This window comes from Drosophila arizonae, chromosome 2 (assembly GCF_054131065.1).
Source record: "Drosophila arizonae isolate 15081-1271.41 chromosome 2, UAZ_ARI_1.0, whole genome shotgun sequence".
Classification (NCBI taxonomy): domain Eukaryota; kingdom Metazoa; phylum Arthropoda; class Insecta; order Diptera; family Drosophilidae; genus Drosophila; species Drosophila arizonae.
In genome coordinates this window covers 32561694-32572973 of record NC_142922.1, presented here as the reverse complement: position 1 = coordinate 32572973, position 11280 = coordinate 32561694, and the positions used below count along the sequence as shown (strand labels likewise).

The window sequence follows — 11280 nt, the reverse complement described above, 5'->3', positions numbered from 1 at the left end:
AAACACCTTGGACGGAGCGTTCAGTTGGAGTTGTTGTTGCTGGCAGCGCACGTTGAGCTCTGCCGAATTTGACGGCGCCACGGCTGGTCCGCCCATTGCCAACACGCTTGGAGCTTCTTAATTTCCATTTGCATTCTTGCATTCTGCACTAGACAAGCTCGCTCTCACTCGCCGGCAAGGCTTAAGCAAGCATGCACTACAAATCGGGTGAAATATTTAATGATCCCGTTTGTTTATTGAATTGCAGTCAAAAGTTTTGGCACGGACGGAAGCCCTGCCCAGCGCCTTCCCGTCCACTACCCCGGCCCCAATCAGCCTTTTGGCCGCAAAGCTTATACGCAGTGCGAGAGTGAGTGTGAAGATGGCGCAATTGCTGCAGTCGCTTACGCCAACAACAAGAACAACAATAACAACAACAACAACGGCAACGGCAACAGTAAAGTCAACAGCATATCCAAAGGTAAAGGCGGCAAACCAGCTGTAACGGGAATATTGCTACGCCGACGTCTATGCCGACGCTGACGCCAACAGCGATGCCGACGTCGACGACCGAAAAGTGAAATAGCTTCTGTCAATATTCTGTCAATGGGCATATTTTTGCCATGCCAAGTGGGCCGATGGGTGAGAACGGACGGATTTCTTTGTAGAAAGTATTTTCGTGAACCGATTTCTGTTGCTGGGTTTTTATTTCGGATACTATTTAATCGATCTATGCGCAGCTGAAATGAAATCTATTTTCCCTATCAAGTCAAATTTTAGAATATTTAACTAGCAATCCGCACATCTTAAATCAATAGAGTCGTAAAAATGAACGAATCAAATGATGATGAATATAAATACGTTGTAGACACTATGGCAAGCAGTTATTTATTATTTATTTTCTTTATTTGGAGAACTTTAAAATACAAATTACATGTAAAATAAAATAAAAACAAGCAGAAACTGCTAACTGTATTACGAAATCGATATTATACCCTAACGGAATTTCATAATTGGATGACAGTCCCCTATGTCTGATAGTTCTAATCAAATTTTTTTTATAATATAATATAATAATAATTAAAATTCATCTACAGATATTCTGTGGTCTTTCAATTGAGAAGAAGTATTATGTAGTCGATCATGGCCCATTGTAACGTTCCTACTTGTTTCCCTGTAGTATGCCAACGCGGCTTAGAGTACAGGGAATGCAGGGTTTGGGAAAGTCTCATTCGTTGGAGCAGTCTTACGTGTTCTGATATGCACAGGTATATGCCTGAGAATCTTATCCGCACTTCTTTTTGCATTTGAGTCAAGCTGTAAAAAATGCGCACAAAATGCAAATGAAATATGCTCTAGCATTAAGAGCGAAATTACAAACTTAAAGGAGTGCAGCGAGCATCCACTGTTGACCATTTCCTGGCGCCTAAACCAGTTTTCTTTGACGGCGGTAACAATTAGCGGCTATTTAAATCGCCGCACATGAGCCACTATTAATTACGGCAAGCAACATAGCTTCACTATTGAACTATGTGCTTGAATGTACCCTGTATTCGGCTATACATACTTCCTTGCCTTAGCAATACATTATTTTTTGATACCAAACGATGCATCTTAGCAATAAAGATATACATGTCATAACATATTTGTCTGATATATTGTTTAAGGTGTTAATATCATCACGTGAAGTTATTAACACCAAATGATCCTGCATTTGAGAAATAACTTGTCGAAGACAATGTCACATAAATGTATAGACCCCTATATACCCTTTTTCATCGATTTGCTGTGGGTATGGCAATGAAGCGACTGACGTCGAATCGAAGAAAAGTTGTTTATTGCAACTATTTGGAGTAGAAGCTTAGTGCGCCGTTAAACGGAAATACAAACATCTTTGAAGTAATTCTGACTTCAAAATAGAACTCTGAGATCTGTGATAATAAAATAAGTTTATTACATACGCTCACAATAAAATAAATAGTAAATAACAGGTAAAGAGAGGCTTACCTAAAATCACTTATTTTTAAGTTCTTTACCGAGTCAATAAGCTGAAGCGTTATATTCCGGTTCGAATAAACTAGTGTATCTATAGAAAATAAACGAGTCATCGAATGTCGACCTACGTATTTATATATGTGAATATAATATGTGAGTCTCTAAAGCTACTCTCACTGTCTTGATTTTCTTTGTTCAGGAAGTGTCTATATTGGTGTTGTGTAATGTCCGCTTTACTGTCCACCTGTTTGAGTGAACAGACTAGGAATTTCGAAAAATTACTCGCGTTTAGGTTAGCTCTTGGGCAAATTCTCTATGCTTGTAGTCTCCAGAGCTGATACCAATATACATATACCTTCACATACATATATCTAGTTAGTTTTAGACTTTGAGTGAGTATTTTGTAGTCAGCTCCGCATGTTTCAGTTGAAGTGGCCTTGTCGAATAAAGAATTTGCACACTAATTTTTCCCATGAACGAATTTCGCTTGTGGAGAATGTATACAAAGGCTATAACAACCTCTAAATGTCGAACGATGTCAGCGATAAATTTATCTTCTTAGGTAGCAGTTAGGGCCATAAATACGTCAATACTTACTTCTAAAAAACAATGACCGAAAAAACGTATTCGTTTTCATTTGGCTTTGGAGATCTATTTGTTTTGTTGACCATTTAGTAGCGAATCAAAAACGTTTGAGAATCTCAGATAAATACAAATGTTTTCTGAATAGTAAAATTGTATCCAATTTATTTCTTGAGTATATTATCTTGATTGTAATCGCCTTAAAAAATTCTCTTTTCACTTGTTTAAGTTCTCTTAGTGATCACATAATTTAAAATGAAAATTATTTTATTATAATGGTTCAGATAAAATCTCTGAAAGACTTTTAATTATAAATATATTATGACAAAATTTTACAAGTTAAAAGTCTTGTTTATTTAGTAACAGTGGTGTGTCATATTAACGCTTTTAACATATGAAATATATGAACATAAAAAGTGCCTTAAATATGTTTTATAAATCATTCTACAAATTAAGATACAAATTAATTTTTGATAATAACCAATACTTCATTATTTTAATAATTTGAGGAGTTTAAGCTTGTTTCATAGGACAAATAATAAAGTTAAGAATAAGAATTAATAGTTGGTTCTGTACCCTGATATGGTATTGTTAACTCTCAATGCAAATCGGCCGACTCGGCCTAGTGTTACATTCAATTAATGTTTTTTAAATCATGGTTTGATAACGCAATTGGCCTTAAAGACCTGAAAAGCAAATTAAATCGTAAGTTGTAATTTTTTAAAATTGCAAAATAAACAACATAAGTCAACTATTTTTGCTCGATACATTTCTAAAATATTTCAGAGCTTCCGTCTAAATATTATGGCGTTTGCCTTTCTCTAATATTATTCAACTTACTAATCACGTACATCTATTTACATACACCACGTCCGGTCATATTGACATTTGTTAAAAAACCAGCGTGTTATCCAAGCGTTTTTGATTGACAAATTTCTAGCTTCCGCATCGATATCAAATGTTTGAATGTCATTCTAAAAAAAAAAAAAAAAAACATATTACTATATTAAGTAAAAACTGTTATTATATTATGTGGATGAATTTACTATTGGCTTGGGAAAAATACGCTTCATGTCAACGCGATGCAAGTGTTCATCATGCGCTCGCTGAAGCCATTCATACTCTGTTCCACTTATACAGGGTAGACATAGGCTACATTCTTCTTTATTGCATGATTTATCGCAGTCATTATATGCACATTTGTTTAAGCCAGTCGCTAAATTTTTATCAGCCGCTATAATTTCAGAGACCCTAGAAGGAACCAAATTTTATAATAAAATTATACCTTAACACCTCTATGATACATACGCATTTCGATTATCTCCTATTTGGCTCACTGGACGAATTCCCACCAGATTGAATACACTATAAAGCACTTGCTCGTACAGTAGTGTGTTTTGCTTGAAGTGGGCAGAGGAAAGGTTTGGTGACATATTGGCTTCCATGAGGTGTACTTCAAGGTTCTCGTCAATGAATAAATCAAAACGCAATAAATCGAAAAAATTGTGCCTCCTATATCTACGAAGTGAATCAATTAAATCTTCTTCTTTACTTAAAATAGTTGTACGAATGATGTTTTCGACTTGTGGCCATATTTTAGATGGGTCCATTGCTTGGTCACGTACATACGCTTCAAAAGAGGCACGCATACTGCCACCGTAGCTATTATAATATTTGCGTAATGACGGAACTTCCCAGGTAGGTAAATAGTTGTCTCCTACAACGTATTTGTCCTCGATTTCAGCATCGAATGGGTAGTATTTTTCGGGACAGTAACGGAACAGAACATCGCCGTGGTATATGTAAACTCGTAACGGGTTTACAGATGTAATCACAACATAGACACCGATATCAAATTTATGACCGTCGACTAAAAATGGGTTCTCAATGAACTCCTGGACAAACGAATCATTCGAGTTCAAGTCGATGTCACTAATTGACCTAACTTTAATGTGACGATGCTCGTTGTGCTTCTGGACAAACAGTGCCTCCGGATGCGCCGATGCGTACTCCAAGAATGCGTCCCTCTGGCTTGGGAGGCGAAACGCACGTGGCAAAAAAGGTAATTTCGTAGTACATAAGTCAACTTTATTTGTTAGGTAACCACAGCCAGGTAAATGATTGACGAATTGATGCGCCTCAAGATTCTTTAGATGCGGAAATACGCGAAACGGATAGTCATGAGCCCACAGCAAGTCCCAATTCTCGTTTAACTCAACTCTTTTATAACCGAAACGGTTCAAGACATCAACTACGTGCACTAAGTGCTCTTCCGTGGGACTAGTGCTATAAATTGAGTAGAACCGCTCATGAGGCGACTTATGCGTTGTGACATTGAATGAGTTTCTTTCACTTATTATTTTGGCGTAGTGCGGTAATAGTTCAATAAGAATTCCAGTGCCTACCGTTGCCGCCAAGAAAAGCATAACGGTTCCCAATGGTATCGTTTTTAGCGATAATAATTTAGTGCAGTTGCCTGATAACTGAAAAAGTGAAAGTTTGAAGAAAAACGCAACTAAATTAAGTTTTTTCTAGGTGATTTTACATAGAGTATACTTTAGTTTCATTGTCCAATTTTTCCGGAGCTTCCGATTCTGAGTTTGACTTCATCGCACTAAAAGCAAAATAAATTAAAACCGAAACAAAATTTAAACAAAACGCCTAAGTCACAATTTGTAGAAACGAAAGATTAAGAGAAACAAGCATTCACGAAATTATCGATATGTGTTTCAATCAGCTGTTGTTACTCCTATATTCATTGAATGGGGAAGAGTATCGATATGTATCGGTAGTTATGAATTCGAGAGTTACAACGCCATCTAGAGGAGTACCGATGAACTACACTACAAAAAACGTAATTAAACGAATTTGAATTACGGTCGTTATGCATGAAATCAGAGGATACATTCACCGAAGTATTTTAATGGGAGGCATTCCCATAGCATGCCTTTAAAATAAAATTTGTCGTACTTACAAATGTTTATTTCTTAATCTTATTTGTTTGTTGTTTGTTAATTAAAGGTAGTGAGATGGTGCTGAAGCGTAACCGAAATGCAGATGATCTTCAAAAGAGGCTATTTCTGAAATATAAATTAAAAAAGGTGGTACGTGAAGTCATTATGAACAGTCAATGGCTTGATGAAAATCAAGATGATCATAAAATGTCGTCAAATGTTAAAAAAAATATCGCTTTCATGATGCGCACAAAGCGAAAATTTGGAGTACTTACATTAAGTGTAAGTAAATGTATATTGTTCAAATCAAATCGGATGATCGAACTCTTTGATCCGCGTCTTCATCGATTTCGTAGCATTACATTATCAATAGTAATTCAAGTGAAAAGCGTCGCGATATGATTTGAACAGACCGCGTACTTATATCAACTTTAATGTGACAGTAAGGGCTTCTATTCTTAGGATGATATCAAAAAGTTATAGTCACAACTTACAACTCTATATTCACAGATTCAACTGAATATAAGATATAATGTTAGAATTACAGTTTTCATATAAAACCATAATGGACGGGTGTAATTACCTAATTATGGAACTGAAATGAAATGATGTCATATTTACAAGTTTTGAGTTTCAATTCTTTTCCATTACCTTATATTCCTCAAAACTTTAACTTTTAGAAATAATATGTATTTAACAAGTACAGTACCTTCTAATCCATAGAATTCATGATTGTCTTAAGTGAAAACCTTTTTTATGTTTATGTAGACATTTTAAAGGATTGAATGTCCCCCAGGGTGGATGATACGACCCAGATAATTTATACTGTACAATAAATAGATTGCAGTTAGAGGAGCTTATATATTCCCAAACTAAATGGTTAATCAATCTCTTTTCTATCAGGAAAAATCTTTAATACGAACTCCACATCATTTAAGAACAGTATCTGATCGGAAGAAACTATGTATTCTTTTTGCTGGATTCAGATGTTTCCTCAGTGTTCCAGCCGTATGTACTTCTTGTTGTCCAAAAATCATGTGTTATTAAATATTTGTATTCATTATAGAAACAGCGTGTCCGTGTAATTCCTGTCGTTAAATTCTTGTCAGTTAGTCCCGGTCGCATTATTATAAGAAAGGGAGACAAGCCGTTTTTAATCTATTTTATTGTAGCGGGAGAAATTGGCATGCCTAAAAGAAATATTTCCGAGGTAAATTTAATTTAAAATTCCAAGTTCAATCACCGAATTTCAAATTTTTAGGTTGAAGACCAATTCATGTTTGGACCTGGTGATTGCATTGGCGATATAGGAATGTTTGAGGACGGCCCACGCTTTCAAACTTGCATTGCTGCATGTAAGTACCTACAACTTAAATGAATTGTGTATCGCACTCAATCGCCATTCAGCTTATTAGTATGCTATCATTATCTATATCAATGTCAACAAAACCGTACATGTGTTATTGCGAGTAGAGTACATTAATGTGTTTAGCCACTACCATTGAAAATGGGGAATCAGGGCTAATGATTTTCTGAAACTGTAATAGGCAGAAGGTGTCGTGGCAGACCCCGTTTTTACGTCCATCCGTCCGTATGAACGCCGAGATCTCAGAAAATATAATAACAGCAGATTTGAAATTTTACATGCATGCACAATATGCAGTACAAGTTTTCTTCGATAGCTCGTGCCGTTTCCGTTTTATCGATAATAATCGATAATAAATTTTGGGTTTTTAAGCGTAATTTTAATACTATTAGGCCTACTTTATACAGTTGTCGAATACAAAGATTTTGTAATTTACTTGTGCTTTGGTAAATACATACACACCTCTACACAAAGTTATTATCACATTCGGCAAGCCTCATATTATTCCACTACAAGAGAATTCATTCAACATATAAGTTCTCAGAGCAGGTGCTTATGCGTGCGTATGTAAGTGTGCGTATGTAAGTGTGCATGTGATTTTATATATGTATGTGTATAACGAAAAACAGAATGATGATGAGATACAATATCAGCTCTTTGTAGGGCTTAGAGGATCCATTAGAGGACTAGAACGCTCTTGCTTGTACTAGATTTATATGCTTTGTATGGCTCATCATAAATCTATCATTAATATTTATTAAACTCCACGTAATTCTACGAAACATTTATCTTAAAAAAAAAATAAGGGACGTATATAAATAATAATTATTTATGAATATGTGTATACTATTCATATGTAGAATTTAAATTTAACAGTTTTGAATATTCATAGTTGAATTATTTAACTTATTCCTAGATCTGTTTATCCCAAAGCTAGGTAATTGACATTTGAAAAAAATACTCACGAACCTATAAGTGGGTCTTAATAGATACACAGTTCAAGACTCTTGTTTAGTATACGCTCAAATCATAAAATTTTTTTTTTAAATTATCTGCTTTGAGATGTGTATACATATATCGCAATGCATCTAAATTGTTCATAAACTTTACCACATATCTATGCATACACATACTTATACATATGTCTATATAAGTATATATTTGGTACATTTAGAGCTCAACACGCGATATCATAAGTACGTTTGTACATGACAAAATTGCTGTTGCTTCGTGACCAAAAGCAAAGGTTTGCACCAGCCAATTTAATCAGCAATAAACAAAGTTAAGTCCTAATTCGATTCAATCAAATTGAATAGCAAAACATAGCCGTTCCCCCATCCAGCCCATCATACCTCCGTTTTTTGCTAAGGAGGTATTTCAAGCCTTGCCTGTTATGTATTGCGAAAATATAGGTTGGCAGCAACAACAGCAGACGCTGAGGACCTCAAACCGATTCCCAATTTAGCTTTCACTTCGTAACGTGGTGTTTATTATTTTTATTTGCTTGTTTTTGACTTTTTTCGTTTTTTCTTTTCGGTCTATCGCATTGGAATCTTCAAACGAATTGATGAACTCCAATTTGTATTCCGTTCTCATTTTGAATTTGCTGTTCTTACCTTTTAAACGTGGCGTCTACTTAGCGCAATGCGAGCTCCTGGTACTACTCGACAATGATTTTAATTCGATCCTCAAGCCCTACATGCAGAAGGTTTGGAACGATAAGAAACGAGCCTTGAAGGCTTTGGACTATTTCGATTTTTTTAGCGATGATCAGGTAAGCGAACTGAATTTCAATCATTAATAATAGTTAGAATCGGCGCCAAACCGAATTGTATTACAGATTCTAAAAGCATGCAAGCTGTGTACGCTTAAGCAATATAATCCCTTGGATACAATTTACAGCCATGATAGAGGAACACTCACAAATGTTCACTTTGTTTTGAGTGGAGAATGTTTAATACTCCAGTGTCTTAATATGAAGGTATTTAGATAGACAATCCGTAGCTAGACAAATTTTATAAGCATTTAACATATTTATTGATAAAGGTTGTAGTAAATAATGGGAAAAAAATGTACCACCTCGTGGACACTTCGGATGGCGGACCTATCTATGTTCCTAGTGAGCAAAGCATCAGAAGCCGTCTTGTCAAAAATTCGTCCATGTTTGATGCCCTTGATGCGGTCCATAAAAACGAAAATAAATCGGTAAGTTACCTAAGGGAAATTAAAAAAAAAAAAAAAAAAATTATAAAATATAAGATACAATGATCTCACAAGTGGCAACAGTTCCATAAATATGTTGGACTCATTCTCAAAATGACTTCAGTTTGTCTGTCAGTTAGTCTGTCCACACTCATTCAAAGCTATAATATTTGTTATCATATTATGTATTCGTTTAGAAAAGGACAATAACCTCATTGGCTGCTTTGCCGACGGATTATATCCAAAGCAGCTAAAATTTAATATTCTCATATTCTCACTCATTCACGAAAGTGAATTATTATATTGGTTTTGTTCAATGTCCGTCTTGTCCGTATGAACTTTATTTTTTCGGCGCTATTGAAGCTACAGACTTGAAATTTGGAACACATACTTGGGTATATCTCCGATTTATAAAGTGCTAAAATTTTTCCGATCCGCCCACTAGGGGCGTGACAAATCGGAAAATCCGACATACCAGAAATCATTTTAGTTGAAGAGCTAGAATGCTGAAATTTGGAATGTAGATCCACGTCGTCCACCCAAGAACACAAGCTATGGCGGATATATCTACGCCTATTGAGGGCGTGGCAAATCGGATAAAACTGTATCTCCAAAAGCTTCGACGGATATATGTCAGCCCACAAACTGCAAAGGTTTATATCTCTTAAAGTATAATAGCTAGAAGCTTCAAATTTGGATAGTTAAGTTACTAGTGACCTTCTATATCGATGAACAAAAAATAATTTTTACACCTCTTTAGGGGGCGCGGCATATCGAAAAATTCAACTTTTGCAGTTAGGGTATCGTTAGCTTGTTCTAAGAACTGACCAAAAATGAGATGCCTACGCACAGTAGGGGCGTGGTAAATCGGGAAAAATTAATTAATTTTCTACAGTATTAGGGATAAACTTAGCTACTAAATTGCTGATGGGATGTGAATGATTATTCCACAGTCGGTTACGTCCGGCTGCAATGTTCTTACTTGTTTTTTCATTGCCTTTATTTTCAAATGCATTTTTTATATGATTGTGCAGCCCGGACAACTTAATACTCTGACGAGTGATTCTGACAATGGAAGCTCAATATCAACGGTAAATTTAATAAAACACTATACTAGTCCAAGTAGCATTAAATATTCCGAATATTATGTGGAGGAAATGACATATGCTGATGAAGCCTACTCAAGCTCTGGAGAATTATTCAAAGATAGAAAACAATTGACCTCTGATATCTATAATGATATCGAATCTGAAAGCGACTTATTTTATGTTTCAAATTTTCTTGGTTCATCAAGCACCTGTCTAAGTGTGAGTCATTTGCTTTTCTTTTAATGACTTTATCTTTTATTGTATACGGAAGTAAACATATTTTTGGTAAATTTATTGATTCTAGAAACTTTTCCATTATATTTAATTTTAGGCGGGCGACATTGAAAACCATTTTATTGACGTTGGATCTCTTACGTTTGGTGGAATATTCGGACTGGGCGAAACGATGCGTCATCGTGTAATTATGGCACGGAGTACCGTGCAATGCTTGTTGCTCCCCAGATTTTTCTTACTCGATAACGACCAAAATCCGGGAAACATTTGGCAACGGAGGCTTTTCTACCTAGAATGTATCATTCCATCTAGAGACGATCTATTCGATAATTTCCTTAAGACTTTGAAGTGGAAAAAATTTAAAATTGATTTTATCAAAAATTTAACAACTAATACAACGAATATCGCCAAGGATGATGACATACCGGTTCTATGTCGCATCGAAGGAGGAATAGATCCTCAATGATATCTTTAAGTTATTGTGCAGAGTAATAGTTAATTAAGTGAGTTGAGCACTGAGAATTAAAAAAAAAAATATTCCTGTAAAGAGAACTGAATAAATAAATGGACCTCCTAAAGCAAACACTTCATAATGCAACATTATATATTATTGTCGATTATTAAATTGACTTACCAATGTTTCATTTATATTCTAAATATTCCACTAAAAATAAGAATAAAATAAATGTAAATGCAAAAAGATGAGATAATTTTATAAATTATGGAATCAAGGGACTACAAATTTAAAATGTATACCATACGCAGTATGAGTTTATAATTTGTTCGATAACTCATATCCATTTATATTAATCGATAATAGTTAATTCGAATTGAGTGTTTACGTTTAAATGTTCTATGCAAATTTAACATGAAATCTAGA

At 35.0% G+C, this 11280-nt stretch overlaps 2 protein-coding genes across 5 annotated transcripts; one reads left to right on the top strand and one right to left on the bottom strand.

Annotated features, from left to right (window-relative positions):
- Positions 1-2886: 2886 nt before the first annotated feature.
- Positions 2887-5290, bottom strand: TTLL15 (tubulin tyrosine ligase-like 15). 3 transcript variants are annotated; one of them, XM_089476619.1, is made up of 5 exons: positions 5113-5290; positions 3865-5039; positions 3603-3807; positions 3397-3530; positions 2887-3242 (listed from the first exon to the last, which is right to left on the bottom strand). In XM_089476619.1, exons 1-4 carry the CDS (start codon positions 5164-5166, stop codon positions 3414-3416), a joined length of 1551 nt encoding a protein of 516 aa, XP_089332745.1. In that variant the 5' UTR covers positions 5167-5290; the 3' UTR covers positions 2887-3242; positions 3397-3413. The 3 variants fall into 3 exon arrangements, with proteins under 3 accessions (XP_089332745.1, XP_089332746.1, XP_017855999.1); XM_089476620.1 differs by having other exon boundaries at positions 3408-3530; XM_018000510.2 differs by having other exon boundaries at positions 2887-3530.
- Positions 5291-5456: 166 nt separating this feature from the next.
- LOC108608895 (uncharacterized) lies at positions 5457-11102 on the top strand. Of its 2 annotated transcripts, none has more exons than XM_089476614.1 (9): positions 5457-5660; positions 6414-6518; positions 6577-6720; positions 6772-6865; positions 8517-8650; positions 8717-8857; positions 8923-9081; positions 10113-10385; positions 10498-11102. In XM_089476614.1, the coding sequence occupies exons 1-9, from the start codon at positions 5586-5588 to the stop codon at positions 10864-10866; spliced, it is 1494 nt and encodes a 497-aa protein (XP_089332740.1). In that variant the 5' UTR covers positions 5457-5585; the 3' UTR covers positions 10867-11102. The 2 variants fall into 2 exon arrangements, with proteins under 2 accessions (XP_089332740.1, XP_017855997.1); XM_018000508.2 differs by having other exon boundaries at positions 5458-5792.
- The last annotated feature ends 178 nt before the right edge of the window (positions 11103-11280 follow it).